The sequence below is a fragment of the Bacillus rossius genome, chromosome 2 (genome assembly GCF_032445375.1).
Source record: "Bacillus rossius redtenbacheri isolate Brsri chromosome 2, Brsri_v3, whole genome shotgun sequence".
NCBI lineage: Eukaryota > Metazoa > Arthropoda > Insecta > Phasmatodea > Bacillidae > Bacillus > Bacillus rossius.
This window is the reverse complement of record NC_086331.1, coordinates 100,839,524-100,857,554: the sequence shown is the minus strand read 5'-3', so window position 1 is coordinate 100,857,554 and position 18,031 is coordinate 100,839,524. Positions and strand designations below refer to the sequence as shown.

The 18,031-nt window shown below is 38.9% G+C and overlaps 1 protein-coding gene across 3 annotated transcripts in view; it reads right to left on the bottom strand.

Moving 5' to 3' along the window:
- LOC134529519 (transforming growth factor-beta receptor-associated protein 1 homolog) overlaps positions 1 to 15,570 on the bottom strand; it is a 95,642-nt gene extending 80,072 nt beyond the window's left edge. For 2 of the 3 annotated variants that reach the window (XM_063363693.1, XM_063363694.1), the window contains exons 1-3: positions 15,263 to 15,564; positions 5,883 to 5,935; positions 99 to 192 (exon numbers count right to left, since the gene is read on the bottom strand). In XM_063363693.1, coding sequence (XP_063219763.1) covers positions 99 to 192; positions 5,883 to 5,935; positions 15,263 to 15,337 — 222 coding nt within the window. In that variant the 5' untranslated portion in view covers positions 15,338 to 15,564. Of the gene's footprint in view, positions 1 to 98; positions 193 to 5,882; positions 5,936 to 15,262 lie in introns of all 3 variants that reach the window. The other variant, XM_063363692.1, reaches the window with a different exon arrangement.
- Positions 15,571 to 18,031: the final 2,461 nt, after the last annotated feature.

Here is an 18,031-nt window from a genome sequence, read left to right as displayed (position 1 = left end):
GTCGTGAATCCGCACTAATAGAATTCACATACAAAATTTTGTGATACTGTTAATGTTTCTATAAAATCATAAAAATAGATCTTATTCTGTAAACTAACCTGTTCTATAACTTTACGTTTTGCTCTTCTGGTAGTAAAAGTAATTTTCCCATTTTTTTGGGATTCATCCATTATCTGGAACAGAATGATGGCCCTGGAAACATAAGGACATGGTAAAGATTTAACTTCAGATTACTTATTGAGGCATAGCAATATGACATTTTAAAACTAATTAATAAAATAAAATTGACTTTTGCTCAACACTAACAAGATTTTTATTTTCCATGAATATATTTATTCTTACAGTGAATGCCTTTCTAGCACTTTTAATATTTTATTATAAGCCTACAATGAATACAACTAGCCGAACAGCCATAAAAGGCACTATGTATTTTATATATGCTACACCAGAAAATTACAACCTAGCCCCATTAGCTTCTGCTGGATAGTTGTAACTTCTTCAGGGATAAATAAAAAATTTATGATAAGTCTGTGCTTGGGGCTTTGCGAATTACCCAGAAGAAAATACTTCAAACTCATCACTTGCAATCAAGTTATAAATTAGCTCATAACTTCAGACATCGGGTAAACTCAACAGGTGATCAAGTTGGGTTGAACTGATTCTAGTTTAATGAGCAAAACATAAAAGGTAGTGAGAGTTTTGTTTCTGATTGTCTGTCACTAACGGTTTGTGTATAAGTATTAACAAGTACCTACAACAAAGTAAGTTAAACTATAGTGATTATGGAAGTACAGGTGAAAATTAATATTTCGTAACATTTTTCAAAATCTTATTTACCCTATTTTTACTACAATATTAAAGCAATAATGCTGAATGCCAGCCAATTCAAAATGAAATCAAAAGGCAGACTGCTTAAAATACTTTCATAGTTCTAATTTTGAAGAACAAGTGGTAAACTACTTAGCATAACAGGTAAAAACTTTTGTTAGCATGAAACAAATGAGATTTAGGAGAACGTTAAAAAATTTGAGTTGGTGAGATTGCAGAAAACCTGTAGTCCAAGATTGGTATCCTGCCCTTTAAGATCATATTTTTGGGGAAAATGTATACAATGATGTGATAGGTATTATTCAAGAGCAATGAGAGATTGAATTTATTATTAGTAATAGATGTTGACAATTGCATTAAATTATTTTTTTCTTTCCTGGTCAGTGATTTTCTTTTGAGGTGATAAGTCAATGAGATGTTTAACACTCCCATACTGCACCTAACTGTAGGACTATGAAAGGGAGGAGACATCATGAAAAGAGGTGAAAAAGGCATTTGAAGTGGCATCAATAACTGAATGCACTTGCTGGCTATTTGGTCTATTTGGGCTTCAGCCAGACAACTTCCCTGCTTCAGGAGACACAGGCAGTTCATCAAATGCACCACAGCATATGAGAGGCAGGGTTGATAAGCCAATGCACAGGCGAGGCAGCAAAAAAGGAGCATGACCTATGGCCACTGGAAGAGGTTTTGTTAAGTGATTGGCACGGCTTCTGCAAAAATCCTGTAAAAGTTTAATAAACAATGAATTACAGTTTTTAAGTATAGTCAACATAGAAGTAATTAATCAAAAATGGGTTACACATAATCAGTGACCTGAAGAAGTGATGGAATGCTTTCATGGTGGAAATGGGAGCATATTGAATAACCCACTGGCTCACAGCAATGTTCCCTTTGTTTTCTACTAATGAAAAATCTGGATTTGACCCTGCCAGAAATTGAAGACAGATCAGCTTGAAGGAAGGCAAGTTATCTGATCACTCAAATGATTTACCTGGCATGGGAGAGTGGTTTCAAGATAGATGGGGTAAGGTGACAAATGAGATACATGAGCAGGTAGCTGGATAGCAACCAGGGAAATGACATTTGTGTAAGTGGTTTCAAACCAGATATAAAATAAAGCTTTAAATACTTTTTACATCTTCCTAAGACTTTAATACATACAAATTATATTTCCTTATTGTTTGTGAGTTTCTTTAGCCCCCAAGATCTGCATGGTTGGTGGGAGTAAAAAAAAAGCATTCCTCAGGCATTAAAGGATTTTGATGAGTTGATATATCATAAGAATTCCATTCGTATAATGAAAGCATGAATGATTTCAGGCATTGACATGGAGTGGTGCAAGCAGTGGCCAATTTTGGCATAATCGTAAACAAAGTGTTGTACTCCACAGATTAAGCTGCGGGACTGAATTGTAGAAATGATGAGTGGTGATGCATTCTTGGTCGGATGCCTGATGGTTAGACATAATGGGTAGGATATACACTTAGACAATTGAAACTGCTGTTGACTTTGGAAGAAATATGTTATTATCTTCTCTAGACGTACAGCAAAAACAAAGCATAAGTTCAAAATATCCCCCACAAAAGCTAGGGATTATCTAAAAGCATAAGGCATAAGTCGTAAGTAGGCTGGGGTACAGCGACGAGCAGCAAACATCTAAAGGTGGGTATCCATATGTTGCATGTTATCCATGTCATCACTACATATAACCCTGTGACACAGCACGGTGCAACAATGTTGGAATTCCCACCATGTCATTAATCCATTACAGCGTATCCCTGTCAAAAATAAATGTTACATCCCATCAATACACCAAAAGGGCAGTTTATCAGAAGCCATGAGAGCAGATTAACTTGCAATGGCCACCTTCATTTTTATACACCTCTCATTTAAAGGAAGAAAGAAGAGAAAGTCACCTCCTTGGTGGATTTCAAAAGTATTTACAAGTAGGGAGCTGTACGGTGGTTCGAGTTTGAAGTTTCAGACAGTGAGTGGACCGTACAAGAACTTTAGGAGAATGTATCTGATGGAATCCAAATTTTTTCCGCGTTCAATTGCGCCGAAAAATAAAGAAGTTGACAAGCCACTCATCCACACTGGTTCTTTCGTTGAGCCGTAACATTCTTTGATCTGACGGCGAAAGATCAAATAATGACAGATTGATCCCATTCTATATCTTTGTGTCAAGTTTTGACACGCAACGCTGCAACGAGTCCCGTCCACACATGCACATTTTGGATATGCAACAGGGCTACATTACGGTCCTTTGCAACATATGGATACCCACCTTAACGTCATCACAGCTGACTGGTACATAAACCCGAGCAGTTAGCAGCCTCAGAGTCAGTTCAACAGCAAACAGACAAGAGGCTGGAATCACTACAAGAAGACTGCTAGCGACGATGAGCAAGGAGTGAGCAGAAACTCTGCCTGAGCAAGTACCAATTCATACTACTTGCTAGGTGTCACTGAACAAGCGAGAACTCGCCCCGTGAATGGAAGACACGCTACTTCACTGCGGTTGCTGATCGAGTGGGGACTATATGTGGGAGGAACATTGGTCCCAGAGCCAGAACTATTGAGATGTCTGTAGCTGAGCGAGTGGAAAAATCCCTGCTTCACTATGGCTGAGGAGCAAATGAGAGACTCACTGCTTCATGGCGGAGGACTCTATGCGCAAGGAACATCTGTCCCAGAGCGAGTAATACCGAGATGGTAGCTGAGCGAGTAGAAGACTCACTGCTTCACAACAGCTGTGGAGCGAGAGGGAGACTCGCTGCTTACTGGAAGAAACAAGGAGAGTATCTGCAGTAGATAAGAATGCTATTTCAAGATTGGCTATTTTCAATTTTAGCCCTTTTCAGTTGAAACAAGTATTTGAAAAACTCATAACTTTACCTAGTCAGTAAATAGCTGACAGTTGGATATTTTAGATTTCACAAATTTGTGCGAGAGAACTAGATAGAATATTAGTAGTAATTGATGAGTGCCCTTTTTAAAGTTTCCTTCTGCAGTTAAATTTGTTTTTGTGACTGATGCCAAACAAGTATCATATACTTGGGGCAGGCACAGTGTTCTATACTACATTTCAGTATTTTAACGAAGTTAAATTCATGTTAAAATCACAATATGATAAATGTTACTGTATTTAAGTTATTCCAGTTTGTTATATCTTATATTTTACAGTATGCGTAAGATTGCAACAAGGCTGCTGTGGAAGTAAGGAGCAGTCTTCTTCAAGGTGTAATCATCATAATACAAATATGTTGTATTTAATATTTTGCTTTGTATAAATAAACATTTTAGATTTTCAAAGTGCCTTAACTTAACTGAATTCCTGTCTATTTTCAAGCCTGTTGGTAGTAATCCCAACAGAACAAAAAACAGATTAAAAAATACTGGCACACACTTGTACTGCTTGTTTACAAAAATAAGTGCGTCCGACATGAAAATAACTCCTGTGAGTAAGCCTTAAAATGAGAAAATGATCAGATTACTGATTTGAAAGTAAAACATGTTTGGAATCTGTTGTGGGGTCACTCTAATTATAATTGAACTTTTTAAAAAAGTAAACATAAAATCTCAAATTATAACTTTAGATGACTTTATTACCAAAGGAAAAACACTGCCAGTGTGCTTGATTTGAGAAAGAAACAGAAAAGTGCTTTAGTGACACTTGCATGAGGCTCACAAAGTGACCATGTAGTATTGCCACCAACAGAACTCCAAATAGCAATTGTAATATATAATATGTAGAATACAAACTAAAGGTGCAAAAATAGTGGGCAACAGCAAACAGATGTGATAAAGTTACAAAATAATACAATTCAATATTGTCGCGGTTCAGAATTTTCCAGAGTCTTTGATATCAAATTTTTTAACTCTACTTTAACGACTCTGGGCCGGCGGCTCTGTTCACTCTGCGACGCAAGTGGCGTGATCAAGTAATTGGGGTACAGGGCTGACGCAGCGCGCTGCTGGCTTGCAGATTGAACATTCTTTTGTAGTTTTTTGTCCAGCCATGCACTGGCGCAGCCACTGGCCGCAGTTACTGGGTCTCGTTGGTGCAACGAGCCACGCGGTTTGGCCACACGTGTGAGTAGAAGGGGCAACCTGCTCAGCTGTCCTGGTTAATTGTTTGTAAATTTGGTTTCAACAAGCCAGAATTGTTTTGGTAGTCGTGGTAGGCGGAAGGATTTTAAGTGGTAGAGAGTGGTCAGTCAGGGCTTACACGTGTTGGTAGTGTTCGCGATCGGAGATGAAAAAGTTTTAAGGATCACTCTACGGTGAGGCTACGCCTCTCATCGTCAGTACTGATTCCAATCAACTTCAAGTTTTGCCTCAGAAGTCGCTCTTCATGAAACTCTTGAGTAAGGATCAGTTGTTATTAATATTAAATAAGAGTTAAGTTTTAAATTTAAGAAACACATCATAAAAGGTTATGGTAAAATTTCATGATGCTCTCTACATTTCTAGTTGTACAGTTTTAATCACTACCTAAATCATTGTCTAAGTTTAACAACCGTGGAGCCATTTCTTAACTTTAACTGTAATCTATGTAGACATGCTATTTGTAATGAAAAGACTGATTTGTACTAAATTGTTTTAACTCTTTTAAAATAATGTAAGTTATTTTTGAATTGGTATTAGGTTATTTTTTAAATAAGTTCAGCCCTAAGTTTTAGTATTGAAACTTGTCAGTACCATCCTGTAAAGGACGACAAAAAACTACAATCTGAATAGGTACATTAAAAATCTCACTGGAAGCGGTACTCTTACCTTTTTGAGAAGTAAATTTAAGCTACATTTCGCCCTTTGTTGTGTAAAGATGTGAATTGTTGTGCTTAGTTACTATAAGACAGAGCATTTTAGATTTTTAGTGTTAATGTAACACTTCTACTTTTAAGTATGGGTTTTCAATCCCTGTATTTGGCATTTATTTACATTTTTATATTTGTAATTATTTATTTAAAACCCACTCGTGACAATAAAAGTGGGAGATTCTAACCAAATAAAGTTACAACTAAAATATAATGCCTCTAAAATCTTACCCATCATTTGTTCCTATGTAGAGCTCCTGACCACAGCATTCTATGCATTCCACCTGAAAGGCAAAAATAAACAGATTCAATAAATTACTAGAATTTTCAATAAGAGCACAAAAGCTTCAATGACTAAAAACATTAATGCATAAAAATCCAAATGGAAACATTTAAAGTCTTTCAAAGTCATCAAATTATAGCATTAATGGATGTTCATAAGCGGAGAACATAATTCAGAATAAGTGTATTAAAAAAATATGTTACTGTCATTTCTACAACAAACCAATCTAGACATCATTAATGACCCAGCAGACAGCCTAGATGAAGGCAAGTCCAGTCACTGCACTGACCATCCATACACCCTATTGTTTCGAAGCTTAGCATCACCCCGTGTCATTTACATCTATAATCCAGATGCAGTTCCAGGACTCTACAATATCCATATGCTCCTGAAACATGGCTAGACAATTGGAATCTGCCAGACTGCAGGTCCACCATCTTGTGTAGATTGTTTACACCAGAGCACAAACAGCTGCATTTTGAGTGTTACCGTACCAGGTGACAGCTCGGCCAATGTCATTTCCCACATTATTAAATAACGATGCATGGACTGATAAGTGGTGGTGTGTTATATTTAGCAATGAATCTATGTTCCACATTTCTACAGATTATCATTGCATGCGGGTATCGCTGCATCAAGGGGAGAGGAAACACAGACACTACCTCTGGCATCATGGAGTGGAAGCCATAAAGTACGACTTCAGGTCACCGCTAATGGTGTTTCGGGGAACTCTGACATCAGAGCGGTACATCATGACATGCTACATCCCTGTGTTGCCTTTCCTAAGTCAAAACCCTGGCGCATTTTGTCAAAAAGACAATGCTCATCTACAAACGACAGATGAACTACATACTTGTGTGGATTCAAATCTGAAGTTAACTCTGACTCAGGGCTGATTTGCAGGATATCTAGGGGCTAGTTATAGAATTTGTGAACCAACTTGCCTCACCTTAGGCTACAGTGGCTGTTATGATCCCTTTTGAATCTGACACACTTGTCCAGGGTTATGGAAGAGCTACTTCCTACTGACGTGAGCCAGCTATAGGTTCGTACTGCCAACTTCAGAGTGTTTGTTCTAATATTGTGATCATTACAATAATGTTACATAACCTTTCACATATGCATATACATTTTAATTCTTTTCAGTGTACTCTCTGTAACTATAAGGCCATCTGCAAGCCTTCACTAGTACATGACTGGAAAATGCAGCTCATCTATGTGCAGGTGCATATATTCCTTTTCAGCTAAGGATGAAGAACATTTTTGCTATCCATAAAATCAGTAATATAACATTTACAAGATCTAAATCTTTTTTTTAATAATTCATAATTTATATCTTTGTCTTCTCAGTCACAAATTCAGTAAAATTTAAAGTACAAAAAAAAGGTTAGTGCTGGTACCTGTGATTCACCCGAAAGAATGGGTTAGGAACTCTCTTCTATTCATAGATTCAACTCAAAAAGAAGATTAGCAGTAGTTACGATAATTGTGTAGTTTAGCTACTCTATTGAAAGAAGGTAAATAAACGATAAAACTATTTCATACGTGAGATTCCTTTGAAATCTGACCGAAACATACACACATTTAAATTTCAAACCATAACAAAAAGTCTATACTGTCTCACCTTAACTTCTTAACTATTAGCCTCAAGACACAAGTAAAGTATATTTTCTTAGCATATATAGTCAGCTCGCTAACACAACCATGTGTCTGCTTCATGAGCAAGCGGGAAATGAGGGAGGGGGTTGGAGGTGCACAACATTAATAGAGCAACACTAGAACACTGTCCTTTCCATTCAGTGTAAATAATGACCCAGACGTAGTAGTATGGTGATTTATCTCTCTTTGCATAGAAAGTCGAGACTGATCAACTTAAGTATTAACAAGTGTACTTTGGACAGTGTTTCTTTGTAAAAACTTATCAATCCAGTATGTTGACCTCAGCCAGTACACGAAACAGCCAAAAATATAGATTGTGCATATTGTTGGAAAGAGGAGCCTCTGGGCCATACACAGCTATCCTAATGTCCGCAGCCGAGCATGACAGTTTCTAGAACATCAAAATGTTGATGCAACACACTCAAACAATGATGGTGCGAGCGCCTTTACCGCTGTCAATGTCTTTCTTTCATTTCAATTCAATACGCTAAAAGAGACACTGCTATAAACATTTAATGTTAAACCAACGACTGAGCACCCCAACAAAGCCCCAAATTTTTATTTAAACAATTCCTTGTGATTTCCCTGCAGGGAATTGGGTATAGGTTTTTACCAATGGGTTTTTTATATTTTGAACTTTTTGGTTGGTTACAACATAAACACTTCTATATACTTAATTTTTTTTTGGTCAAGTGGCGTCATTAATGACGTAAAGCCAAGACTAGCAACTGGGTAGCATTAATTTCAGATATTATGAAATTAATAAAATAACACAGACCAAAAAAAAAAATTTAGGTACCTAGGATTTTGCTACATTTGGGGTGCTGAATCTAAATATGAAATTAGTTTTTTTTTTCTATTAGCTCTACTTTTTGAGATAAGTGTGAAAAAAGAAGTAAAACCACCTGCTTGACTCAAGCCACTTCGACATAGTGATACCCCAGGATGGGAATCCCATTCTTCATTTCAACGCTTTAACTAAATTTGAGGTCAGTTTGTGAGTTTTAGCCGTGCAGGATAGATCAAAGTTGATAAAAAATGAGTTTCAGTAGAAGAAGATGTGTAAATCATTTTGATAGGTTTTGCTACGTATGCGGAGAATACAAATTAAAAGAGAACAGAAAGACTGTTAGTGACCTTGTAAAGAGAGCTTATCATGGATACTTTGGTGTTAAGCTTGGTGATCAGGATAAATCCTGGGCACCACCACATCAGGTTTGTAAAACTTGTACAGAAGAATTTTATGCCAGTGGACTAGCGGGAAAATAAAAAGTTTGAAATTCAGCGTATCAATGTTTGGCGAGCACCCAAAACTCACATTGATAACTGTTATTTCTGTCTAGCAAATATTACTGGAATCAATTGAAACAATCATAGCAAGTGGATTTATCCTGATTTAGTCTCTGCAAGACACCCAGTCTCTCACTCAGAGGAAGTACCGAGTATAGGAAAAAATTAAAGAAGGAATATTTAATGGCCCAGAAATAAGAAAATTCATTAAGGTGCAACCCTTCGTAAATTCCATGAATAAGGCCGAGCAAAAATTTCGGACTTCATTTGTTGCAGTTGTCTGGAATTTTCTGGGCCAACGAAAAGCAGAAAACCATGTTGAACTGATAAACAATATGCTTAAAAATTTCAAATCTCTTGGGTGCAACATGAGTATTAAGTGCAACATGAGTATTAAGGTGCACCATTTACATAGCCACCTGGACAGTTTTCCTGAAAATTTAGGAGACAGCAGTGAGGAGCAAGGTGGAAGATTTCATCAAGATATTAAAATTATAGAGGACCGCTATCAAGGAAGATAGGACATGCACATGATGGCAGATTATTGTTGGAGTTTTAAAATAGACTGTTTCTAGATATATTCAAGAGATTCACGAAAAAGATGCTTCCGAAGTGTTGAGTGACTAGTTGGTTCCTTTGATGACTTGATACTATCTTTGCATATATATTAGTATATACTAGTAATATTTGCAGAATATAATAATATTTAAAATAATATATTAATATTTGTGTAATTTAATAATAAGAATTTCATTTTTATTTTTTAGATTTGATTCATGGATTTAACCTAAAATAACATAAAACGTACATTTCACTAAAATGTTATGTTAGAAATTTGATCTTCTATGCAAAAAACTAATGCCACATATGAATTCAGGTTACCAAATTCATATGAAATCAGCTCCAAATACCCCAGCACCAAAAACTATTGTTGGGTGCAATAATTTCTAGTCCACCATGTACTCAGAAAATCTTCAAAATACTCAAAATCTATTACTACACCTATCCCTCACTTAGCACAACTAATTCGTTCCTAAAAATGCTCATATTATTATAAATTGCGTATTCTGAAGCATTAGTTTCCATAATATTTATTGAATGTGTTCCAAAATTGTGTAGGAAAATATAATTTACGTAATATAAATGCATAGCACTCGACTATAAATATGTCACACCATTTATCTTTATATGCCTCCCATCGCACTTTGTATGACAAATACGACACCGCATAACAGGAGATACGTGGTTATGTACTTTATCATCCGTCGGCTGACTTGCCCGCCCGGGCGTGACCAACTCATGTCGCGTATCTTTCCAAACCATCCTTTACTGACAGTGAAACCGATATTACTGTCCGGATAATAACATTATAATTTTTCAAAAATTAAGTGCTTATTCCCATATCACCACCTGGTTCACACCAATCCTGTCAGGCCAATGATTTTTTTTTTCATTGCAACATTCATTTAAAACCTTTTCCACGTGAATCATCTGTTCATTTCTGTTCCGGTATCTAATGTCAAATATATTCCCGCTAGTACAACCAACACCAATAGACCTTTGGTAAGAGTCCTTATTTCGTACGATTGTGCGCACAGTTGACTTGCTTAAAACTAAAGTGCGACCAACATAATCGTAGCTTCATGACAAACTGCGCGCCGTAATACTTCTAGTTTTGTCTCAAATACTTGAACACGAAGTGATCAAGTACGTACAGTTACCGGCAGCTAAATGGGCAGACGTTGCTTTTGTTTGAGAGAATTCCCTGCCACTGGCTAGACTGAGTTCACGGCCTGGTTTGTGGCCAGGCGACAATGGTACGGCACGGTGACAACGGTACGGCACGGCGGCATACGTGCAGACGTAAAAACATTTGGTCCTTTACACTCCATAGCCGCAATTTAACTTTCCATAGCTGATGTTTGTACAACAGCCGATAGCGTAACAGACCTGCGCGCTCTCTCTTCCTCCCTTGTTTGGCTAACTGTATCCCACGGCACATCTGTTGTTTACAGAAGTTGAAACAGACTTCGTGGCGTCGTGCTCGACTTTTATTTTTCGCCTGTCGAGTTTTCGTCCTCACTGAAATTTACAGACGTGCTATTCAAGACTGGGACAGTAAAATTCACATCTGACTAAATGAATCCGCGCAATCTGAAGACTTGCTAAGTGAGGGATATGTGTATTCTATTATGTTTGCAGCCAAGGACTCCCAAACATGCCAGTAAATTTCTGATAACACTAAATTAAAAATGTTTAGATATGAGACATGTTTTTCACTATGCCATGTAGCCTACACCCCTGTCCGGGTGGGGCATGCAGTCTAAAAATGCCAGTGATGTAATTACAACTGCCTCATGCACTGTTTAGACGAAATAGGATATGGCTTTAAGTTTCACCATGACATCAAAGCTAGATGCTATTGTGCAGGTCCCAGTACAGTTAAACCATTTTTCTGGAAACTAAAATTGAAGTGATAAAGCAAGCAGAGCCTCACGAAGGACATACAATGGTTGTGTATTATTGTGGGGACAATCTTAAAAAATACAAAGATTTCACATCCAGCAAAAAATGGTACAAAAAGTTGTTGACAGGAACAATTTACATTGCATAAAAAAAGAAGGTGACCAATGGGGGATACAGAAGCATTAGGAAAATAACATGGCAAGAAGGCTACAGCCTGGCAAGTTTTAGTGCTGATGTAACAGGCTTTTTTGAGAAAAATGTCAGAGAGAATTCAATTCAATTCAATTCAATTCAGGAAGGCTGCTGCAGTTGGGCACAAGCCCGGTGGCAAGCATTTCACTCTGCTTCTCTCTCACTCTTCTTCTAAACTGAGCCACAATCCTTGCAAACACACAGTCCTAGTCCAACACATTACAATCCCTAATTGTTTTCACTACCATCAAGTTTTATTTTTTCCTTTCCATTCTCCTTCACTCCCTAAAAATCTTGCTCGAAGTTCTCCCTTTTACTTTTAAGTTTTCCCCTTACAACTCTTTTCCCTAGTTATCCCAATCTCCCACCCCACCCAACATATAATATACCCTAACCATCCTCTCCACCTGCCTTCTGTCTTTTAGGTTCTCCCACCCCATTTCCTTTATCAGATCCATTTCTATCCATTCACCTCCACTTTCTCTTAACCCATCTAGCTGCTCGCCTCTGCACCTCCTCTAGTTCCCTCTCCAGAACTTCTGTGTATGGGTCCCATACTGCTGCAGCATACTCTAGCATAGGGTGCAACATGGGTTTATAGGCCTTTTCTTTTATACAGCTGCTGCCCCACCCAAGTACCTTCCCCAGCATACCCAATGCCCGTCTGCTCTTCTTGACCAACTTCCCCACTTACTCTGCTGTTATGTTGAAGAAACTATAATGAAGCTCTGGGAAAACCATGTACTGTTGAAACTGTAATAAAGATGACTTTTTTTAACCATTCCACAAATACGATGCAAATATATTTGGAGAAATTTTAATATAGGCCTAAGTAATAAGACAATTACAGAATGGTAATAATTTTGGAGAGAAGTGTTTGTTGAATGAAATACAAATATGATGGGAAATTTGGGTGGGGAGGGAATTCAGGGTGTCCACACAAATCTCTAATCAAATTTCCCTAACTTTTCACAACCAAAATTACAAATTTCCCTGACTAATTTGTTTTTTTAAAAACTGTAACTATTTCACAATTTTCTGAGATATAAAAATATCCAGCCACCACCATCCCCATACCTGACCTAATTATAGAATGTGATAGCACACAATTTTTCATGAAGTAACCAAAATGGCGTCACTTACCATTACCACTCCTAATTTATTTTGGAACAAGTGCAGGAATATGGGTTTTGGGCTGGCAACGTTTTATTCCATATTTTTTTTGCTTATGTAGTTTTCTTATAATTATTGTTTTTTGATATCGTCAAATATAATACCACCACCGCCACCCCCCCCCCCCCCCCCGGGTCTATTTTACATTATGATACCAATGACACATTTCCTAGAAACTGAGGATTTTTTAACAGCTGAATACCGGTATCAGGGTATCAGCATTTGGATGATATACTTCACATTTTTAAGATAATTCAATACTGGTATCACAAAATAGAGTGAACAGGTGGGACTACAGTTTACTTCACAATACCACGAAAACTATATATTTTTTTTTAATTTTTCACACATTTAACAATTTACAAACCGGTATCGCTAAAGAGAATACACCAGATGGGACTGTATTATACATCACGATACCAATAAAAGACTTTTACTACATTTTACACAAATTTAAAAATTTAAATACCAGTATCGCCAAATAGAGTACACCGGGTGGGACTATACTATACTTCACAATACCAAGAATACTTTAATACCAACATTAAAGTTGTCGTCGTCCCGCCGAAGGCCATAAAGCCCGGCCTCCACCTTCCAGTATTGAACCCCGCTAGCGGAACGCACCCCTAGCCCACCCCACACGCAAAGATGTGGAGAGGGCCGGGAGCCAGTTCTCCTCTGCTCTTCGCCGCGTCAGCTCGCGCTTCACGGGAGCTCCGGCCACGCCGTCGTTAGACCTAAACGCAGCCGCAGATGGGACGGAGTGAGCGTACGAGTAGTGAACGTGCAAGTAGTGAACAGTGACTCCAGTGAACCAGTGACTAGTGAGTATTCTTTTCTGCCAACATAAGCAGGACCGCCCATTCACAGCTAGTTGTAGTCCGTACACGTGTACCACCGCCGACGACCCTAGTGGGACACGCAGGGGCGAAGCACCCACGACCCACGATGACGAGCTAGCCTGGCGCCCTCAGGGAACACTCAAGCCACCAGTCCCTACTAGGCTCCACCAGGTCTCATACTCGAGACTGCAGGTGAGGGCAAGGTCATATTCTTACAGAGGGGCTTTTACATAAAGTAAAACTAAATTCCAAAAATATATTTTTCAAATACTAAGACTTCCTATTTTAACCCCAAAAACAAAGTTTCTATATTTGTACCATTAATATATTTCATTATAATACCTATGCATTGAAGCAGCCACCACCAGTATTTGCTTTCCCGTGTGGGTCAGTGTGTGTATATGATTTGGAGAAATTGATTTAATTTGTGAAAATTTTTGATTGTGTTAGATTAGCATTATAAAAAAAATACTTTAAAACAATGTGGACAGTTGGTTGGGTTAGTATATAGCTAATTTCAAAATACTTTGAAATCATATGGATGGTAGTTTAAGTCAGGATAGCTACATCTTAATGTGGTTTTTCCTAAGCAACAATTAAAAATTTTTTTACAGGATTTTTAATTTATCTATACTAAATTAACTAACCATGCACAATGTTTTGGAGTTTTTGAATTTAGCTAAACCAAAGTAATCGACTTGTCTCATGATTTTAAATTTTTCGCTCCCATTCGAACCATTCCTTAAAATGTGACTCAAAATACTATTTTAAATGCAAATGTTAAAAAACAACAATTATGTTATGCAACTAATTATTCACAAAACAACAAACAAAAAATATAAAAATATAAAATTTGTTTTAAAAGTGGAATACAGTCATCATATTAACTCATGTGATTATTAAAACAATACCTAAATACTAAATTTCTCAAAAAACAAAATGCCCACAGCCATGTCAATACACACACATTGTAATGTAAGCTATAAGCAGTGATTTCTAAGAAACCAGTAGGAATTCAAAAATGCTGATTTCTGAGTAAATACAAATATCTCTCTATAGTGTTCAAAAAAAGTATATTTGTAATTTTATTTTGACTTTACGTAAAAGCTTCTCTGCAAGAACATTACCTGCATGAATACCAATACATGAACTACAATAATACCAACTTATGAGAAAGCTCCGAATTATTTGCTTTCAATCGCCTACTCCTATAATGTCATTCGCTTCCCTACTTTTATTTAACCCCGTATTAAGCTTCCTCAATTTCCAGTATAACATTCTACAACTGACCCAAATGTTTTTACAGTCTCAGTTAAGGCAGACTGAAGCATAACATTTTCCCCTTAAATTACTATCACTGGGGAATTTTCAGTACTTTTCCTGGATTTCAAATAATTCCCGGGAATTGTGTGATAACACGTATTGTTTGGCCAAGATACTACAACGTACTAAATTAAAACAGTACCATGTACCACAGGAACAATAAATAGCTACAGGCCTATGCCTTAAGGATAAAGAGGTAAAATTAGGTACGTGATGCGGAACAATTATCAAACAAGGAACAAAATAATTGAATTTTCGGGTGATTAACTTTTTTATAGTGATTCCCCGCCACAGCCCACAAGTAAACAATTACCGTTTACTTTTTTCTCAAAAAAAAATGTATGTATTCAAATACCACCCAAAAGTGTTATTAATATACAAACCTTACTTAGGTGGTCTTCTTCTGCCAAATTGAAAGCTTCCAAAACCGGTAAACATTCAAACAACTTCACACCCATACTTACAACTTAACCTCAATTCAACAACACCAGAATCTAGGTCCACAAAACATTGTTCAACGCAACCATTCCCGTAATACGGCGCAGACTTATTTTCATTAAAAATACTGTCTTACAATATAATAACAGAACAGTATCAAAAACAAAGTTGTAGACAGTTCGTGCTTTCTGTCAATCAAAACTTAGGTAAAGTAATTTATGGTGTATACCAACCAACGAGCATTACTCCTACGGATACCAACAGCATAACCAGAAACAAGTTGGTTCAAGTAAAATGGGAAACTATTATACTAGCAAACACAAAAACATATCATTTTTTTGTAGAAAAATACACAATTAAAAAAAATAAAAAATAAAAACAATATATTATACAAAACTTAACCAACTATAATAGTTAATTTACCAATTACAACTAACGATATTTAAAAATAAAACTTTAATAACCAACCACGCACACCGAAATTAACTAAATATTCATTGCAATCAAGGATGGCATCCATCTTAGTCAGAGAGGGCAAGGCAAGCTAGCCAGGTTCCTGGAGGTGGAGGTCGAAAAAATACGTAGGGCGGTGGTAGGAGGGGGGGACCATTCGGGAAACGGAGAAATGAGGGGAAGGAAAGGGAGCGGATAGGGGAAGGGGAGAGATTAGGACTGTCAATGGAGGGGGCGGAAAGAGTAGAGGGAAGGAGGTGGAGTGGAGGGATCAGGAAAGAGGAAGTGAATGAAGAAAGAAAGCGGGTGAGAGTGGCGGTGATAAACTGTAGGAGTGTCTATAGAAAGTTGGATGAGTTTTGGAGTGTCGTGGAAGCATATGGGGTGGACATTGCCATAGCAGTAGAGACGTGGCTGGACAAGGAAATAGGGGATGGGGAACTGCAGGGGGCAAACTATGAAATATTTAGAAGAGACAGGAACAGGACAGGAGGAGGGATTATGGTATGTGTGCATGAGGGACTAGTAGGAAAGATTGAATGGGTGGGGGAAAGTGTGGAAATAATGGAATTGAAAATAAAAGGGAAAGGGAAAGATTTCATGCTGCTGGCAGTGTACAGACCCCCAGGGCAAGGGGAGGCGGTTATACAAGGGGTAAAGGACAGGCTGTCACTGTTGAGGGAGGATAGGTGGGTGATAGTGGCGGGGGACCTAAACATGCCAGGGGTGGTGTGGGAGCAAGGACCAGAGGAAATGGGGGTGAGGGAGCAAAGATGGGCAACCCAGTTGGTAAATAGTGGACTGGAGCAGGTGGTGGGGGAGAACACCAGGATGAGGAATGGTGAAGGACAGGGGGAATCTGGGAACATACTAGATGTGGTGCTGGTGAGGCCTGTGGAGGTAGTAGTAGGCACTACGGTGATGGAGGGCATCAGTGACCACAAAATCCCGGTGGTGGAGATAGATATGGGATGGAGGGAGGTGAAGGAAAGTAGGAAGGAAGTGTTAAGACAGTGGAGCAGGGCGGATAGAGCAGGGGTGGAGGCATTTCTTGAATTGGAGTTCTGTAGGTGGGAAGGGATTGCAGAACTAGAAGGGAAGTGGGAGGTTTTGAGGGGCATATTGGAGCAAATGGTGGAGTGCTTCGTACCCCAAAGGAGGGTAGGAAAGGGTGGCGACCCGCCCTACCATGGACGGGAGGTAAAGGTATTAAAGCGAAAGTGCAGGAGGCTCCACGCAAGAGCCAAGAAGCGTGGAGGGGAGGGGCTAAACGCAGAAATGAAGGAGCTGGCGAAGGAACTGGGAAAGAAAACTAGGGAAGCACGGGATGTGTACATGGAAAGGATGATGGAGAAAGGGGGGCGGGGAAACTGGTCGGATCTGTACCGATATGTTAGGAGAATAAAGGGGGAGAAGGGACTGCCAGTATTAAAGGGGAGAGAAGAGCAAGAGTGTGTGAGTGACCTGGAAAAGGCTAGTTTACTGCAGGAACAATACTTATCGGTTTTTGTAAACGGGGGAGTATGGTGCGGAGCACAAGAGGAGAAGTCAGGGGGAGAGAGAGGGTTGGAAATACGGAGGGATGATGTATTAAGGGAGTTGAGGAGACTGAATGTGAAGAAGGCGGTTGGGCCAGATGGGATAGGGAACAGGCACCTCAAGCTGGGAGGGAAGGTGATAGGAAAGTACCTGCAAGTACTGTATGCGCAGTCACTGGAGGAGGGACAGCTGCCGAGGCAGTGGAAAGAGGCTGTGGTGGTGCCCATCTATAAAGGGAGTGGGAATAAGGCACACCCAGCCAACTATAGGCCGGTCAGCTTGACGTCAAACGTAGGCAAGGTGATGGAGAGGCTGGTAGTGAGTTATATAGTAGAAAGGGTGGAGGAAAGGTACTGGATGGATGAGAGGCAGCACGGCTTCCGGAGGGGTTACTCCTGTGAAACGCAGATGGCGGGGCTGCTGGAGGACTTGGTGGAGGCAGTGGATGAGGGAAAGCAGGTAGACGCTATTTTTATAGACTTTGAGAAAGCGTTTGACAGGGTGCCGCACAGGAGGGTGATGGAAAAGGTGGAGGGGTTGATAGAGGACAGGAGGGTGGTAAATTGGACAGGGGACTTCTTGAGGGACAGGATCCAGCGAGTGAGAGTGGGTAAGGAATGGTCAGAAGAGGGAAATGTGATGTCAGGGGTACCACAAGGCAGTGTTATGGGACCCCTGCTCTTCCTGATCATGATGAATGATGTAGGGGAGGGGTTGAAAAG